A 19,089-nucleotide genomic window follows, 5' to 3' on the forward strand; every position below is an offset into this window, starting at 1 on the left:
TTGAGTAACATCAAACACATCATCCGCGGTGTAACTGACCTAGGTTAATGTAACCTCTTAACCAAAGGGTAAATATGTAGCTAAATGGCGTAAATAAAGGTGGAGCCGCACCGTTCCCAGTCAAACTGATCACGGCTCTAACCATTGGTGGAGCTGGTCCATGAGATGGAGTAAATGAATCATGGCTCCACTCTGCTGGCTTCTTAGTCGGATGTGAGTTTATCCTACGTTGTTATTATTGGTTATATGTGTTGTAAAACAACCAAATTAAAATGTACTCTGCTTCCACATGCTAATGCTTTTCTATTTGTCGTGATTAGCCACCCAGCGGTGAAAAAGATAAATTCATGCCCCCGAGTGTCCTTGAATATTCGCGTATCTGAACTGCTACAAGGGGGCACTACGGCACCGGTGATACATATAATTAGACTTATTAATGCTGTACAGTCTGAACACATCGTATTTCATATATGTTTATGTAGCATAGTCTTATATGGTTGTCTCTGTGGCGCAATCGGTTAGCGCGTTCGGCTGTTAACCGAAAGGTTGGTGGTTCGAGCCCACCCAGGGACGACAGAATTTATGTTTTCGTTAATATATATATGTTTTTTTTTTCTTTTTTTTATCATTTCATAACAGTGTTTTCAGAAGAGTCGTCTTAACATGTATCGCTTATTTACATCAGATCGTCACCGCTGATAAATCTACAACATGTCAGCACCTGCGATACAAGCACCAACCCTAATTGTGCAGATGTGTCGGTGGAAAAAAACAAAACCAAACTGGATGAGCTTGTTTCTCCTCTGAAGCTCAGGACCGGGCTCATCAAGTTCCTGCTCTGCCCAACTGCGAGTGAATGGTCTCGACGTAAGTGCAGATTTTATAACGTTCAAAAGGTCGTTTTTGCTCTATGTTGAGAAATGCTTTATGATAAAGGTTAAACTTGGTTTGTCTGCAGTACCTGTGATGTGTTTTTGGTTGTGTACAATTGGTATTTCACGTTGCATTCGTGTATGAAAGCAGTTTTTGAACACGTGTTTTCTTTTATGTTAAGTGTCTCGAATGTAAGCTGACAGTCTGCACTGGGAAAACTGGTTGTTGAAAAATGGTTAGATCTAAATATTAGGGTTGAACTTAACGGTTTTATTGGCTTTTAGTGTGATTTCAATGTGTTTGTTAAGTCTCACCAACACATTTCCTGTCTTCTTAGAAAACAAAGATGCAGATTTTTGTGAAAACACTGACCGGTAAAACCATCACCCTTGAGGTGGAGCCCAGTGACACTATTGAGAATGTCAAAGCCAAAATCCAAGACAAAGAAGGTACCCTTTACTGTGAAGACCGTGAAACTGCATTGAAATTGTCTTCAAATTAACACGTTCAGCCACTTTTACTAAAAATCTGTTGTGCACTTTGTATGTTGCTGCCTCTTATTGAGAGCTCTAGAAACAAGAAAATCCTCGGGAGGCCGTCACTGGCACCAACCAGTGTCCCCCTAATTATACTGCTCTAGTGATCATTGATTAGTCAGTGATGTTGTTATTGATCTCCAATAAACAAATCCCAAATAAAATAAAATAGCAACTCCTCTCCTCATATTCTCCAATTTTCACTTCAGGTATTTTCTGCCCTTACACATTATCCTTAAATAGATCGCAATGTACTTGAACGACTTCAACAATGGCATCTCATGAAACAATGTATAAATAATCCAAATATGCTTTTGCGTGTAAACACCTTTTCATATTTTAGTTAAATATGACTGAATACTTTCTGATATCGCCAGTATTTAACTTGACGATGCCTTCCACATCGAAGGACTAGCATGGGTTACACTCCATCGGCCGCAGAGATGCAGTTTGAGCAGCAGCTGTAAGCTTTAATTGACTTTTAATACCAACCACAGTTGTGACTGTTTTGTTTTGAGGTATCCCCCCTGATCAGCAGCGTCTCATCTTTGCTGGGAAACAGCTGGAGGACGGACGCACCTTGTCAGACTACAACATCCAGAAGGGTAAGTGAAGCCAAACACCACTAATGTCATAAGGAGGAGGTATTGGTGATCATTTGCCCTTTTCTTTCCCTCCTCAGAGTCGACCCTCCACCTTGTCCTGCGTCTGAGAGGAGGCATCATCGAGCCCTCTCTGAGACAGCTGGCTCAAAAGTTCAACTGCGACAAGATGGTCTGCCGCAAGTATGTGTACAAACACAGTACAGTGTCATATTGGTGACACTGAACTCATTATCAGAGAGAGTGAAATGAATTTCACTCATTTCAAGTGTTTGGTCACATGGCACAAACAGACAGGGAAGAAAAGAGCTGCAGACTGCTCATAGCTCGGTGTAGCAGCAAAAGTATTGATGCATCAGTGTGTTCATCGCTTAAATGTTGCAGCTTGTGAAGGTTGGTTTAGCTGTAGCTATTTTATATACTGCTAGGTAGCTTAATCTGCAGCATTGCCTCATGATTTATTAGTATTATATTAGTCACCAACTTTGGAGATGCATGATTTTCACAGGACAGGAAGGAAATGCGAAAAAATAATTTGTAGTAATTTTTATATGTATAACTTTATATTTTATTATATTTTATTTTATTTTTATTTATTTTATTTTTATATTTTATTTCTAATGATTAAAGCTGTCAGACAAATGTTGTGGAGTAAAAAGTATGATATTTGCCGTTGAGTTGTAGTGGAGTAGAAGTATAAAGTAGCATAAAATAAAATCCAAACTTCAAAATTGTACTTAAGTATGGAATTTCAGGAAATGTACTTAATTACTTTCCACCACTGCAAGGAGATTTGTGTGTAAAGGTCTGCCAGCTTAATCAAAATATAACTATTTATTGGCAGTTCTTCAGGACACACGTGTAGTCAGTGTTCTCGATGATATCGTTTAAAAAAAATTATCAGTCTGACTTTTTCCCCCAGTTTCCTCCAGTATTTATTGGTAGAGTTCAAGGTGGAATATAATGAGTGGGTTATTAAGTGCTTCACTAAACCATGAAGCTGTGTAAATTGTCACCTAATGAAACAGGGACCACTGCCCTTTTCTCTGATGAGATGCCAGGATGATGATGGTTATTTTGATCGATTGGTTTGTTCCAGGTGCTACGCTCGCTTACATCCACGTGCTGTCAACTGCCGCAAGAAGAAGTGTGGACACACCAGTAACCTCAGGCCCAAGAAGAAGCTGAAGTAGACTGCTGGAATCAAAGACCTATATTGTCAATAAAACAGTCTGACAGGCACGATTGATAAATGGCTGGTTGCTCACTCACAGCTCTCTTCAGAATATTCTCCTGGTTTGTGTTCTGTGGATAAATCAGCTCCATATAATGGAAACATCTCAGCGTGTTCATCTGCTGTCTCCAGCTAATCTGTGGTCGAGTTTAAACATCATTATTTTCTCTCACGTTATAAAACTGACACTCAGAAACCAGCTGCATGTATGAGTGTAGAGTATTAACCTGGGAAGGCTGAAGGGTGGTTACAGGCTGGAGTCCTGGGTGTGTTGAGTCATATTGAGTACTTAAGTAGGCTATATTGATTTTAAAGGTGATTTAGCATAATTAATCAATAGTTGATCACATTTTGTGTCCATGAGATGTGATGACAGGAGCACTGTCAGCTGGGTGAACGGCTTTTTGTAAAGCAGTTAGTCAGATAATGTTGGATTTTATTTGTAAAGGTGTCACATGAAGCAGTGACACTCACTTATAACTGGAAGCAGCCCAGTATAACCGCAGTCTGATCCATTTGCCACCAAGCATTCTTCGCTGGAGGACAGCATCTCAGTGGAAGTAATGTAAGAAACCGTTGTTGCACTTTGCCAACACGTATTATTGTTGCCCATTGCAGGGATCAAACCAGCAACCTTCTGATCACAAACCTCTTCTCTAACATCAGTGCAAATGCAATAAGTGACAAACAAATCAAACCCAATAACTGGACTTAAGCTGTGACTCAGTATGACCTTTTATATTTGGATTTGGTTGTTTGGGCAATCTTGAATGTATGTTGAACGTAAAGATTCATATAAATCCATTTCATTAACTTACTGAAACAATGTGGATTGATGTGACAATAAAGTTCATAAACTAGATGGCCCACAGAAAAAAATACCACAAGAAAGAGAAATGACTGAGTGACTGTATCCTTTGCTTTTATTTCCAAACTCACCACAACAGCTCAAAGTCTCAGACATAAAGCTGGCGTGACTGTCAACAAACACCCTTAAAATAGAACAATAAGGCTTGAAAAAATAATAGAAACATAGCACTATGTTTAACAGTACAGTCTGTGTGATAAAAGACTCTGAAGGCGTACGGCATGTTGTCCACGGCTAAAGGTAACAGGCTGAAAAATGGCAGAAGGCAGAAAAAGTCTCTTAGATTTCCTTGAATACGTCGAGCATAAATAAGTTACTAAGACTGTGGTTTGTTAAGAGATGATGCACACTGCTCAGACTGGACCAGTCCAAACACCAGTTCACCTTATCTGTAGTTCTATGTGATGACCATTATTTCTTTAGTTCAATTAATAACAGTAGCATTATTGATTTACTATATTATCATGTGGAAAATACTTATTCACCCTAAATGTAATTACTGCACGTATCTTATCCACTAAAATGCACGTTTTATCTTAGATTTAAAGGTTTCTGACAAGCTTATGTGAAGATGTGACAATGACTCTGCTCCTAACATTTGATCTTTGGTGTCAATATTCAGATCTCATGTTTAAGTTAAGTTGTGTATCCATGCCTTACCCAAATATAAACCACTATTAGCGTACTATTTTACTGACTTTGAGTACACGGCGTTGGTTATTCCTGTGGAAAGGCACCACCTAGAACCAACATTATAGCTGCTATGTTATGCATGTGTAGCTACAAGACCATACACAAGTTTAACTCTGCATAAATCAAACTTTGTTCACTTTTAATTCAGTAATAATGATGTTGTATGCAGGCTGTTAAATAGGCAAATCTCTTAAATGGAACTTTTTTCTTGTGCGCTGATTTTATTTGCATTCACTTTCCACTTTCTCTACTTGCACGGACTCATTTTGTTGTAAAGACGTTTAAATATCACTCGTCATTTGAAGCAAAGAAAACGAAGAAACAAGGCCTCTCGTTCATGTTGACACTGCATCGCCATTTTGTGTACAAAAGTCCTACTTATGAAAAACTACAAGCACCACTTCTCAATATTAAATGTCTAGCATCGTGAAGCACTTACCTTAAAGTTGGTTTATTGCATTGAATGTTACCCTTGAAAGCAACATGAAGCGTTACATTAGATTGGACAAGCAAAACCATGTATATGCTGCTGCTTAGGCCAACACCTACAGCATGTTGTTGAGTACAGCACAGCCACTGCTGCAACACACACACACACACGGAGAAACCTTCCCACAGCTGAGGTGGTGCTTGTGCTTGAGGAGGACATGGGACCAGCTCCATCTTTGTTCTGTTTACTCCCCTGCTGCGTTGGCCACAGCAACATTTAACCCTGTCATCTGTTCCATCTGTCTCTTGGGTTGGACTTCCCCCTTTTTTCCTCTCTTACTTGTCGATGAGTTTGACCAGGCTCTGGCGGAGGTCATTAAGGTCAAAGATCTTGATGTCCAGAATTTCAACGGCCCTCTGGATTTCAGAGTCCATGCGATCGCGGTCCTCCAGGGAGTTATTCAGGTTCTGCTCTGAGTTCTGGATGCGACGCTCCAACTCTGAATTGCGCATCTCCATCTCCTACACACAGGAGGAGGCAAAGCAAGAGGAAAATGAAGGAAAAACTAATGTTAATGTCAATTTTACCACTGATCATTTCAGCATTACCTCACAAATGTGTGCACAATTTCTGAAAGCATACCACGATAGCATAATAATCTGACTCCTACCCGTAGTCTGTGGATGGCCTCGTCCCGGTCGTGCTCCATCTCGTGGTACTCTGCTTTCTTGCTTTGCAAAATGTGGATTTCCTGGAAAAGAATGAGAGGCACGCGTGAAGTTTGAATAGCAAGGTCATTCATCAACACCTGTGATGAACATTGCCGCTTCCCACCTCTGACCTCTGGGACAATAAGCACCAACCTCATCTTTGGCCTTCAGCAGGGCCTCCAGCTCCTCCAGGGACTGGGTCAGCTCATCCTTCAGCATGTCGCTGGGGCCTTGGCCTCCATGGGCCTCTAATTCAGCCACCTTACAACACACACACACACATAGAAATTCACACACACACACACACACACACACACACATACACACACACACACACACACGCACACACGCACACACACACACACACACACACACACACACACACATGCTTATATATATATACTCAGAAAATAATAAGCAAGAAAATAAAGAAGCTTTACTGCAGCACATGACTAATTAATCCCAGCAGGCTGTTTGTTTAATTGATCATTAACACCAGTGGGGTAACAACACTTACAGTAACTTAATACCAGCATCCATTCAGGACAGTGACGTCGAGATAATCTGATGGAAAGAATAACATCCACTGCCTCTTATCTCTTTCTCCCTTCTGCCAGTTCTGCTAACTTTTACTCATTCATTCATTGCATTGTTGTTTCAGAGTGAAATAGTTACTTTGATATCGCTCTGTGGCAAAACCCAGAGGCAGATTGAGACCTGGTTCAGACTTCGCAGGAATCAAGACAGACCCTGTCAAACCAAGAAGTTCGGTGAGGCTGCGTAAGTGCTTTCTCTTCCACGGTTCAGGTTACAGACGGCTTCCTTCCTTCGCCACCTGCTGCAAAAAGCTCTTGAGAACTTGGCTAATTTTGAGCCATACACACACACATACAGAATTAAATCATGTTGGACATGGCTTCACTCAAAAATCTTAAAGTGGTAGTTTGGTCTCTCACATCCTTGAAGTTTAGTTGTTTGTGTTTTATTTACTGTATTTTGTTCCTCTGCTGTTTGTTATTATTCTTCCTGTTTGACATCTATTGCTAAACAGTTTTATTTTGAAGCATTTTGTAAGTATAGCGTGAATAGCTAAATAATAACTATGTTGAAGTTAAAAATCATGGTCTAATACATCTGATTAATAGCATGTTATAATAAAAAATGCTTTCATACAGTATCTGCGATCTGATTGTACATGAAAACACAGTGATCCATGAAAAGGACCGCTCATTACTTTACAGGCTTCAGCGTCTTGGTTTTTATTAACTGTAACTACAAGTTAAAACACGCTACTACTTCTTCTACATCTAGGATGAGCGAGTCATGTCGCCATGAACAGGTAAACAGGAATGAAATCCTTGCTGCATTGCATCACAATCCAGACAGGCTGGATTATTTTAAACCGTGTATGGTTGAGGCGAGGAGGAGTGGCAGAAAGAAGGAAAGAGAAGAGAGGAACGAGTGGATGCCAGCTCCCTCTGGTGATTTTTCATTTTTTCCCTAACTGGGGCATTGAAAGTAGGATATTGCTGTCCTACAAACCCCTCTCCCTCTCACACCACCCCAGAGACGTGGACCATTTTCAGCCACCTGGTCCCCTTCTTCTGATAGAGGGAACAGTCTCGGTCCAAAGGAGAGAGAGACTCACTTCTATGAATTAATTTGTCAATGTGGACCAAAACAGTGAAAACTGTTTCTAAATACGAGCAGTAGAGAATTCAAAAGCAGTGATCAATACTGTAAAGCTGGGCTATAATGGAAAGGGATCAAGGTATTAAAGCATGGTTTGTATTTGTCAGCCTGTGGTGAGGTCGTTCCCACAGGAATCAGCCACCAGCCACAGTGAAAATACCTTTTATTGATGAGTGAGGAGAGGGAGGGCGGGGGCATCTGCATCCACTGGAACCTGAGAGGTAATTCAAGTGTAAAACCCTCCCGAGGCTCGGCGTATTTAGACTGAACTCCCCTGTGGTGAAATGTGACATTTGCAGAGTGAACCGGTTCAACCAGCTGAGAACACCTTGATTAAAAGCCTCGCAGGGAAAACGCCCGCAGCGCAAGTCATATCGAAGCATGATGAAGTGCGTTAGCAGCCTCACTAACTTGTCCACGTCTTTCCTGAACAAGTACTTTCAAACCAAGGAAATGAAGAGTCTGAGAACGACGATCCGTCAGCAGAGACTCGAGTCCCGTCAGCGTCATCTTGTTCTTGCTTGAACGAGGCTTCACTTCAGTTTGTGCTCCTGTTGCACAGCTTCGCCATCAGCTTCCGCCCTGCGGGTTACTACAGAACGAGCAAGGACTCGGCTTCACATGAAGGCCAAAAGGACTTTAGAAGCCACAAGAGAGAGCAACTACTTTTCAGTGTTTGACTCAACAACGCCTGAAGGTTTTTTGGCCTGATTTACTTCTCATTAACCAGTGAAGCCTCAACTTTGAACAGAGCTGCTTCAACACTCACCTCTGGTACTGGGGACACTGTAAAGATGTTTCTGTGCGGCTTGGAAGTCAACTTTGCCAATAAGATTTTCATGTAACAGCTACGCCATCCACAGTAATCTTCTTCACGATTACTTTGGTATAATGTTTAATTTTGAATTTCTCTAGAAAGTAATGTAGAATCTAATTTACATACTAACATAAGAAAGTCTTCTGTTCCAACAGACAGCAGCTCTAAACCATGTGGTTTCTAAAAATGACACTCTAGATTAAGCCTGCCTGTAGTTATTTCAAAGTAAAGCTAATTTAATATGACAGGATATTTTAATTACTTTTAAATTTAGAAATAGGAGTGTATGAGGAGGATATGAAGGCAGCAACACCTCTACATCTCCACACAGCTGAAGTGCAACCTGAGATTTGAGATTTGGCAAATATAGTCAGCATGTTTTATATTGTACTTCTGAACCTATAATTGAAATAGTTTAGTTTCAGAGCATTAAAACATGTTGTTTGGAGTAATTTTACCATGATTGTTTTGGTGATTTTTGCCCCAGAATTCACATTTTAATGATGGTTAATTCAGCGTTGAGGGTAAACTCAGTTTAGCAGAGCAGCTTCAAAGTGCCTGCTGCGCCTGAGCGTGACTGAACTGAACGTAGCCGAGGCTCACCTGGTCTCTCAGTCTCTCCGTCTCCTCCTGATACGCTGCCAGCTGCTTCTTCCACTGCTCCACGTTAGCATTAGCTTCATGCAAAGCTGCCACCAGCTTGGAGTTGCTGTCCTGCAGAGTGAAGAGCTCAGCCTCCAGGTTCATCTCACAAATAGACCTGAAAGACGCAAACACAAAACTGTAACCCCAGGATGCATATGACACGGTGCATGCAACACTGTATATATAAGCCTTATGACAACATGGCTAATGGCGCACATGATTATGAGACATATTTTAGCCAACATGGATGAGGCATCCTTTAAAGTGCTCAGGACCATGATGAAACACTGTTGGCCTGGTTAACACAAGCAGCGAGCCTCTGTGACACCGTTCAGAAGGCTATACCAAGGACTGCAGCCTGCAGCTGCACACCTACTGCCCAGAGTGAAGGTCATTTCACAGGTCTTATAACAAAGCAAAGACACACTCATTAAAATTCCCAGAAAGCAAACAACAAGACCAAACTCTTCCCACAGTAATCCTCTAATCCTGGAAGGATTTCTATGAGTGGTCTTCATCAAAAGACTGAATGTGACATTGAGAGACTACTCTTTTTTTAAGGAAATGAGTGTACTGACATGTCCTGGATCATCAGATCTGTAATTTATAAGTATCAGGGAAGAAATGAGTAGAAGATGATCTTTGGCACTTGAATTTGGCACCAATGATGCTTTCATTGCACACACTCACATGTAAAACAGGTTGGCCTGTATCGCGCTTGACTTTACAAACTACGTAAGAGACACATGAAATCATTCATTGATATCAGTTTCAGTCAGTTTTGGTGCAGCAAAGACGGGTCAGACTCTGTCCTCATCCCTGATGCTGCGCCTTCGCTCCCTCCCTCTGCATTCAGAAAGCATGAGGCTGTTCAGTGGCTACAGTTTGCCATGGGAACCATTCAGGAGCGGCTTTCATAAAAAGCATTGTGGGCGGCTCAAAGGGCTGAACGAGGAGATGTTTACAAGCCTTATTTGATGTTACGTATGAGTCAGAATCTCAACAATGGCCTCTTCAGTTCCTTGAAAGCTTAAAAAATCAAATGACGTCAAACTGTAATTAACCCATCCCATGAAAACCATGTTGACACACAGCAAACAACATTGATCAGATTAAATCCGCAGATCAGCGAAGATCAGCAGACGCTAGGATTACCATACATTCAACATTAAATTACTAAAATACTTATCCAATAAATTGTTATAATGTTGCAAATGTCCCAAAACTCTTTTATTATTCTGACTGACTTGACAAGAAATCACATTCTGTCTCAAAAATATGATCTGATGACAAAATACTTTAATATCGTTACACTTAAGCTTTGTCCCGACACTGCAGGCGGAGACACGGCACCGTGACCTGTAGCTAACGTACATGTATTGTTGGTCTTTCAAGGCTAAACCACTATTTCCATGGTCAGTACTGAACCTTTAAGCTCAGTTCCATATATGTTTGTGGGCACTGGATGAAGTGAGAGATAACTGGAGAGTTTCATCTCGTTTCAAATCAGTCATCGGGTTTGAGCTTTGAGTGCGGCAGAACAGAGCAGAGAGGAAGGTCTGCGTCTACAATGAACAAAGCAAGCGCCTCACAAAGGGATTCTCATCACAGTACTGAACTGCTTGAACAGAAGGTGAGATCGCACACAGAGCAAGAAGAAGAAAGTTGTCACTTCACTTTCCATTCTGTTAATGTGTGTGTTTGCGTGTGTGTGCCTGCGTAATTCGGTTACCCCTCAGACAGCATCTTCTTAATGCGTTCCTTCTCAGATGACAGCGTGATGTCCGCGCTCTGGCTGCGGAACAGCTTGTCCTCCGGCCCGTTCACACACATCACCGGAGGAGACTGGAGTTCATCCGAGAGGTCCTGAGAAACACATCAGTAAATGGACTCCAATAACGCACGGCAACACAACACCAACCGGATGATTGAGAGAGGGGAGGGGCGGCTTCTTTCATTAATAACTGCATCCAGAGCTTGTCAGTACCATTCACATCAAAGTCCGGTTAACATTGCTCATTGTATACTTTACAAAACACAGCAGAGAGGAAATAATAATCACTTTCTCTCTGCTCTCAGGACTTGATGGACTCATGGTGATGTCAGCTGCAGCTGTGGAATGTAAAGTACATTTACTCAAGTACTTAAGCACAAATTTGAGGTACTTCTACTTTACTTGAGTCTTTTCTTTTCATGCCACTTTCTACTTCCACTACTACTACTACTTTCACTGCATTGAGCAGTTTTTACTTTCAGTACTTTCATATTTTTTCTTAAGCACCATTTTGAATACAGGACTTCTCCTTGCAGAGTTGGAAGCATCAGTGCTTTTACTGAAGTAAAAGATCTGAATACTTTATTATTGAGATACTTCAGCTGTGTGTTTTGGTCTGATGAAATGAAGAGCTATCAGCCCATCACACGAGGTTTACATAAATTCAAAATTCAGACAGACGAACAGGAAGGAAAACAAAGGCTTTCAGAGAATGTTTGCACACATGCAGTATTTCATGTGCTTTAAATCTCAGTTTGCGTTTTGTGCCGTGTCAAATAACACAGCGACAGACTCACCTGTGAAAACTGCAGAGGAAATCCATCAGGTGGGGAAAAACAGACAAAGAAACATGTCACTGCAAAGTTCACATGACAACCACAAGCACACTTAGCTGGTGATCAGTGATGCAGCGCAGGGCTACTTAGCAAGAATCAAGCACAATTAACTGAGGCAGTTGGCAATTTTCTGCAGCTCTGGCTTCTCCAATGTGTTCATCAAATCGATAAAGACGCAGTGTGAGAGACATCACTCGGAATGTGCTCAGTCGTAGAATTAAAAGGAAATGGGCATGTGCCTCATGACCAAGCAGATGCAACTGATGGGTAATTATTCTTCATTGATCAAAAAGGCCCCGAGCTGACTACATTTTCATCATTACAGTGTTGGCACCAGAGGCTTCTGGGTAGCAGTGGGTAGAAAATGCGGATGCGGAGCACTGCTGAGCGGCATGGGATAATTTTACCATCGTCCTAGTTTCCCTCACTGTCTCTTCCCTCTGAGACAAGTGACCCAGCTCATCTTTCTCTTGCTTTTCTTTTCTCTCTCTCTCTCCATCCCACCTTAGATTTAATCACAGCGGCCCTGTCTAATAGCTGCAATGTAACAGAGGTGCATTCATCTGACCTTGGCCTGTGCTCTCAGTGTCTCACCAACACTAAAATGCATCACTGGATTCACATTTGTATTTCCTGCCTGACACCTGCAGAGGTTTGATCTACTTTCACGTTTTCCTGAAAGAGTAAAGCTCACCTGAGGGGCAGCGATTGTGAGCGCCGTGTTGGCCAGCTCTTTGTCCTGGGACTTTTCTCGTGCCAGACGAGCTGCATCTTTCACCTCCTTAAACTTATCTGAGAACTTTTCAAAAGAGGACAAGTGAAGAACTGCTTCAGGTAATGAAACATTAATAATGCAGCAGGAATAATCCTCTGGAAATGTATTTGTCAGAGTCACTCTGGGTTAGTTTACCTGATGCAGCTGTTGCTCTGTAGCAAAACCGAGACCATACACAGTGTTGGCCCTGCTGTCCGCCCACTGTCCAAACTTCTGGGACGTCTTGGTAAATGTCATGCTGGGTGTAACGGTGCAGTTGATGATTGCCTGCAAATGCAGAGATGACAAAGATGATTCAGGTGGGTCGACATCATGTGAATACAACAGACACTTCAGCAGCAGATCAAAGAATCCAGATGAAATACTTGAAATGATTCATGAGTATTAGTAGAAGCATTTTGAATTGTTTCAACAAACATTTCATTAATCCATCCATTATCTACTGCACTTTGTCGTTCCAGATGCGTTAACATTCCATCTTCTGTGCAGACTTGGACAGTCATTTTGCCGATTACTTTCTTTCTCTTGTGCAGGAAAATAATAAAGGTGCAAAAGCAAATAAATAGATGAACTATGATGAGTAAAATATCAAGTGTGGAATTCTTTGTTTACTTTCTAGGTTGCACTCCAGTGGTTTAGCACTGCGCTTCCATAAAGCTGCTGGACTCAAGAGAGTAAGCTAAAGAAAAAAAAAAAGCTCAAAGTCGAAGCAGAGCAGGCCAAGATATCCCAACTGCAGTTTGAATAATAGGTCAAGCTGGATTCTGGATTTCCCACAATGCAACCAACAGCATCTTTTTGTTCGACACCCCCAGCTTCCTGAATGCTCAAAAACCTCAATTTGTTTAATTGATTGAAATACCAACAATTGTTTTAAACTAGTAACTTTCTCCTTCTAGAGTCTGGAGCAGTAAATGACAAAATGATTACTCATTGTACAGTATAATATGTAGTATTGTGTTATCATTTGAGCACGGCACCGACACACACCTTGTCAACACTGGGTTAACTTCCTGTTTCACATTGGGTGGAAAAGTGTAGAGATGCATTTACTTTCTGCTCGGTTTTTCTACCACTTTCTCCCTTGAGACATGTTTGTTCTTTTGTTGGTTTAGGACATAAGATAAGCTCTGCCACTACACAAGCGCTTAATGTTCAAAGTAAATTCAGAGCAGAGGCAGGGGCAGCAGTAAAGACACAAATGCAGCACATCCACCAGGTTCATGACCTCACTGTGAGAGAAGTGGCCAAAGCCACCTCTCTCCCCCTGAGCACATGAGGAAGAGGAAAAAAATGAGAGCGGACCTATTTATAAACCTTTTTACGTCATCTCCAGCCTTACAATAATGGAACTGATTTAAAATCCCAGAATTGCAGGGCAAAGGCAGCTTAGGAGGGAGCTTTTTGGTCCTTCTCTCCCGTCCGACAAATGATTGTATGAACTCTACACTCTGCCTTTCTGCGCTGACATGTTTGACATAACATGTTGGACGGTGGCAGCAGCGGCAGTGAAGATTACCGTGGGGCCAAGCACCAGTCCTGGCAGGATTGGGCTGCTGACCGACCAACTGCCACCCCGCACAGCCTTCTGGGAGGCAGAAATGTGGGTCAGACCAGAGGTGCTAAGAAGAGATCAGATAGACCCCCACCCCCTCCTCTCCAGTGATGGATGTGTCCTCTTCTTCATAATCTAAATCCACAAGCCTGCGAGGAGCGCGCTCTGGCTGCTGAGTTGTTGACACCCACTGCGGTTTTGTTCAAGATCTATTTTTCTTAACCTTACAGATTTTCAAGTAGGAGGATGGTTGGTGAGGAAAACTCAGCGTGAAGCAGCCGTCTGCCTTTGAAAACTGCAAAGACTCATTTGATGTCAAGGCCACCATCGTCACTGCGCTCAAACAGAGCTTCCTTCAGAAACAGGTTTTTCAATCATGAGTAATACATGGTTCATACATGGTTTCAGCTCTGGATACCAAATCTACTGGAACTATACGTTATGTTTTTTATGCATTATTTTAGCTTAGTTTCTTTGCTGTCCACTGTCAGCATCATCACTTTCCTCCCACTAACCTTGGTCCCGCCCACGCTGATGATGCGGTAGACGTTGCGGTTGGCATCGTAGAAGAAGGACACGGTGACGGCATGTTTGCTGGCAGGGATCCAGTTCCTCTTGGTGGTAGGGTCGATCTGGAAAACATGGGCCCGGGCGCTGAAGATCGGCTGCTCCCTGGAAGAGGAAACACAGGGACGACAGTGAGAAACAGCAAGAAACCAAAGGAAATGTCAACGTAAACCCTTTCACACAAAAACAATGCTTTAGATATAATGTGGTCAACTTTAAGGACATTGTGAACATTTTCAAATCTTAGAAACAAGACAAAAAGCGTCTTGCATGGAGCAAAATGTGTTTTTGCTCCTTATTTGAGCATTAACACATTACTAAAACATCCATTAAAAACCCATTATCATGCAACTCAAATGGTATCTCTCCTTTGTCTAAAAAGAAAATCCTTTATCTTGGTCATAACGGTACATCTCCATCTGTCTCTCTGCCATCTATGGACAGACGTTGGAACCATCCTTTGGCTTTCTCCCACACTTTTTCCTGCGTCATTCAGCAGCCATACAGGGCTGTGACTTAGCTGCTAAATGATGTTGATGAACTCCCAAGTTGTTCACCCTCCACCCTCTGCTCTGCTCCTGCCAGTATTTGCAGAGCTGTATCCTGGATACGAGGTAAATATATCAAAGCAACAAAGTCAGGAGTGTTTGGAGGTGGTTTAGCCGCTGTCATGTGGTATGAATAGGAAGACTGCTCCAGATCTTCGTCTCTTTTTAACTCTCAAGTCCAGTCAGTACATTTACAGCACCGTGTATTCCCACACAGACAGAACATAAAGCAGATATGTGAGGAAAATACAGAAGTAAAGTTTTGTGTCAGTCTGAATATGCAACCAAATCTCACTCTGAAAGTCAAAGACGTCACAGCGTAGGCATCAAACTGTGAGATTGTTTTCTACTTGGTGCAAACTCCTGTCTAAACCGATGCAAAAGCAAAAAAAAGGACTAATGTCAGCATGCTAACAGCTCACAATGACAATGCTCACATTTATGTATACCAGGCATAATGCTGGAACATGTTCACCATCTAACTTTGGTGTGTTAGCATGCTAACATTTGCTAATTAGCCCTTAAAACAAAGTACAGCTGGGGATGATGGGAATATCTTTAGTTTTTCAGGTATTTGGTCACAGAAAGTTTGAGGCAGTTTTAAATTTTGACCTGCTGGTGGCACTTGAGGAAAATTAAGAGGATCAGCGAAGTGAGAAGGATTCATCGTCTGAGGATCGTGAACGCTGCTAACGTGGCTAACAACACAATTTACATGTTACAGAATAAATCATAGACAAGGTTCCCAGATCAATGCTACTGCCATGGTGAAATAATCTCATCAAAAAGAAAATCTGAAGACAATCTCGCTGTCCATCCCATCATGGCAAACATGGCACACAGTGAGCTCCACACATTCAGGACTGAGGCACTCACTGTGAGCGTCCTCTCTTTGTAAATTCTAGCAGACAGATTATGAACCTAATGCTCATGTTTCTGGTGCAGACAATACAGGCACAGATTACACTCTCAATAATAAGACAGGACAAGATGCTGCCCTTCCTCACTCTTAGCTGCTCGTCTCCCTCTGACTCAAATGTCGCCTAAAAGATGTGCCAAGGTAAAATATGAAATGGTAAAAACCAGGACACCTCGTCTTCGGTGCAGTATTGTAAATTGCACTGGCTGTTCCCATTAGAACTGTAGTATTTTGGCCCCGTCATTGTGCATTTATATCTGACCCCATTAGTGACACACAAATCCAGTAATGGTCTCTGTCTGTTTCTCACCGTAGGAGTTGATGATTAAAAACAAACATTACAGCATGCATACACTGAGCTTTGAGGACTGATGGTAAAGATGTTGATATGAACGGTGGCATTTCCACAGCTGACCCACTCCAGTCTGATAATAGCCTGCGCTAGAATTCTCTGCTCATCTCGCAGTAATCCTCCCTGTTGTTGGCGGATCTCCTGCTGCAACCACTGATGCACTGATCTGAGGTCTGACTGGGGCAAGACACTGGGATGAGAGCAGTCTGTTAGAAGCTGGAGGTGACACTTAAGCTCTGGTTTTCCAGTGATATAAAATCAACCATCGTACAAGACGAAGCTCAGATAGTTTTGTTTGTATCAGAATTTGACTTTTATGTTTTCATTGTTCAGACAGTGAATTCATTACATAAACCAGAAAAAGGAACTTAAAGCCACCTAAACAGTTTCAAAGCAACACTCCTTTGTACAGTCATGATGTTGGGCGTCTTGCACAAAACAGATTAAAACAAGAATGCTCTGATTTGAAGCAGCAGAGTATGACTCAAGTTTCAGGATCCTACAGTTCCCACACTACAATTCAGTACTACACATTATGTACATGTACAATAATTGACTGAATAAAGCCCAATCATTCATTCATTCATATTATTAGGGCTGAGCTAATGAGTCATTTTATTATCAATTATTTTGCTGATCTCCAGAATATCAGAAAATAGTAAAAAAAAGCTGATCACAACTTCCTATAAAGAGGTGACGTCTTGAAATGACTTGTCTTGTTTGATGTGCAGAACCTAAAGACGCTCCGTTTATCATTGTATATATTATCATCAGCTGAGAAAATTCACATCAAACTACTCTAATTGTTCCAGTTCTCTTTGACATGATGCCAATAATTTGCCTTAGAAGTCAAAGCTTTATATCTATCATTATATCGACTTTGACCATACCTCACATGTTTGAGGAGGTCCATATTACAACCACTGAGGTCAGCGACTGTGACCTTGAAGAACAAAGAAGAGGCTGTTTAAGGCGTCAGAATCAGCTGTTCTCATCACTGCCAAGCTTTGACGTTGCCCAGGAATCAAACCTGCGACCGCCTGTGGTGGACCTGTGTTACAGTCAACACTACATGTCTGAACACATGATTGCTGGCTTCTAGTGTGTGTGTGTGTGTGTGTGTGTGTGTGTGTGTGTGTGTGTGTGTGTGTGTGTGTGTGTGTGTGTGTGTGTGTGTGTGTGAACACTCCTTCCTGTGTGTGAAAATTGTTGGTGAGACACACTGCGGTGGTGTAAAACAGCGTGTCCGCTCATGCGTGTGTATTCTTGTTAACTGGTCAACACTCTGGTTCCTTAAGGATGTTCAGCTACTCGACCTTCATCCTCAACAGATGGATGTGGCCTATGGGGCTTAATGGGGGTCTTTAAGCGTAACAAAGCCTGGTTGTGATTGGATGGAGGTCAGGGCTGCACCTCAGGATGAATAACCCCATTAATTCCTACCACAATCCAACAGCATCCACAAGCTGCTTCACTGTGTTTCTCCGGTCTCCCTCTGGTCGGACCTGTCTAAACCTTTAACACACAGATGTTTAACATCTGGGTTCCTTTTCTTATTAAACACATTTAAGAAATCTGAGATTTTGCTTTAATTGTGAGCAGTTTCATGCCTGCTATGCTCCTCTGTGCGATCGTTCCTGGGTCCTCTCTCTCTGCTCAACAGCAATAAAAGCATCCTAAAACCAGTCATTACAAAGAAATATGGATCAAATAATCTGAAGAGGGAAACATTTCAGAAGACGATGGCCTTAATTTAACAGATTCATCACGTCTGAAAATGACCCTGTTGTATCTGCGTTGGTACAGGGGTGCTGCTCCAGATGTGCCATCTCCTGAATCTGTGCTCCAGTATTACAACAATCTTAAATTATTATGACCATTTAACTTTCCTCAAGTTAAGGCTGACTGTCACCTGTTCTTCCATATAGAGCGTATTTCTTATTTTAAAGTGGAGTTTTTATGAATGGAGTGGGTGGCATCTTAAGGTCACAAGTCGAACAATGTCATCCAGGAGCAGGAATAACAAAGACAAGCTGCGAAATGTCCATCCAGGCTCAAAATGTTCTTACCTTTCTCTGTGGTGAGGAAACATCTTACAAGGTGACTGAGGCTTCTTTTCTAGAGAGAGGAGAGTTGAAGCCAACTGAGTTAACCCAACAAGTATTGGTTGTCGGTGCAAATTTAAGTGCAAAAACCGATGAGTAAACAAAGTCTGCTCTCAATTTTCACTTTGAGCCTAATTAAATCAATGCAACGCAAGCCCAGACACACTTACCCCATGTCGGTGTACAGCCTTGGTGAGTCTGATAATAATTCCGCGCTGGAGCTGCTGTGGCTGCCCTGCTCTCCTCTTTCTTTCAGTCTGAGCTACCAGATGCTGTATTCTCCAGGGGAGGGGGAGGTTTCTCCGCAAGGCGCCACACACAGCCTGCTGCAGCCTGCACAGCGTCCGTACCGTCCTGTCCCGACCACCGGAGTCCGCCGCTCACCTCTGCGGAGCCCGGGGAGCTACAAGCCGGATGAGGCAGCGCTGCTCAACTCGCTGACAGAAGTGACCGCCGTCCCGTGTGCGTCCATCTCCGGGCAGGGCAGCAGAGCAGCAGCCTCTCTTTGCTTTGTCCCGAACCTCGTCCTGGTGGTCACGGCTCTCTGCTCTTCATTCA

General features: G+C 42.3%; 3 protein-coding genes and 1 non-coding gene across 4 annotated transcripts in view; 3 read left to right on the plus strand and 1 right to left on the minus strand.

The window, feature by feature from the left end:
* Positions 1-19,089, plus strand: part of LOC139339377 (mitochondrial import inner membrane translocase subunit TIM44-like) — a 103,105-nt gene that overhangs the window by 28,392 nt on the left and 55,624 nt on the right. The window lies entirely within an intron of this gene.
* On the plus strand, positions 374-3,339 carry LOC139338491 (ubiquitin-ribosomal protein eL40 fusion protein-like). The gene is made up of 5 exons (XM_070973537.1): positions 374-867; positions 1,211-1,322; positions 1,928-2,014; positions 2,092-2,194; positions 3,111-3,339. The coding sequence occupies exons 2-5, from the start codon at positions 1,220-1,222 to the stop codon at positions 3,202-3,204; spliced, it is 387 nt and encodes a 128-aa protein (XP_070829638.1). The 5' UTR covers positions 374-867; positions 1,211-1,219; the 3' UTR covers positions 3,205-3,339.
* trnan-guu (transfer RNA asparagine (anticodon GUU)) lies at positions 500-573 on the plus strand. Its single transcript has one exon. It is a non-coding gene; the product is annotated as a tRNA-Asn (tRNA).
* On the minus strand, positions 4,147-19,077 carry LOC139338490 (homer protein homolog 3). Its single transcript, XM_070973536.1, has 10 exons — positions 18,702-19,077; positions 18,496-18,544; positions 14,556-14,712; positions 12,621-12,752; positions 12,405-12,509; positions 10,833-10,966; positions 9,059-9,215; positions 6,100-6,207; positions 5,907-5,987; positions 4,147-5,757 (listed from the first exon to the last, which is right to left on the minus strand). The coding sequence occupies exons 2-10, from the start codon at positions 18,516-18,518 to the stop codon at positions 5,572-5,574; spliced, it is 1,083 nt and encodes a 360-aa protein (XP_070829637.1). The 5' UTR covers positions 18,519-18,544; positions 18,702-19,077; the 3' UTR covers positions 4,147-5,571.

This window comes from Chaetodon trifascialis, chromosome 11 (genome assembly GCF_039877785.1).
Source record: "Chaetodon trifascialis isolate fChaTrf1 chromosome 11, fChaTrf1.hap1, whole genome shotgun sequence".
In the NCBI taxonomy this organism is placed as follows: Eukaryota; Metazoa; Chordata; class Actinopteri; order Chaetodontiformes; family Chaetodontidae; genus Chaetodon; species Chaetodon trifascialis.

Bases quoted from the DNA above. Each gene is read 5' to 3' on its own strand.
- LOC139338491 (XM_070973537.1), top strand. From the start codon at position 1,220: ATGCAGATTTTTGTGAAAACACTGACCGGTAAAACCATCACCCTTGAG. The intron at 1,323-1,927 runs GTACCCTTTACT...TTTTGTTTTGAG, and splicing joins CAAAATCCAAGACAAAGAAG to GTATCCCCCCTGATCAGCAG. The intron at 2,015-2,091 runs GTAAGTGAAGCC...TTCCCTCCTCAG, and splicing joins AGACTACAACATCCAGAAGG to AGTCGACCCTCCACCTTGTC.
- LOC139338490 (XM_070973536.1), bottom strand. From the start codon at position 18,518: ATGTTTCCTCACCACAGAGAAAG. The intron at 14,713-18,495 runs GTAAGAACATTT...TTCCTCTTCCAG, and splicing joins TTTCCTCACCACAGAGAAAG to GGAGCAGCCGATCTTCAGCG. The intron at 12,510-12,620 runs GTAAACTAACCC...TCTTTTGAAAAG, and splicing joins CAGAGCAACAGCTGCATCAG to TTCTCAGATAAGTTTAAGGA.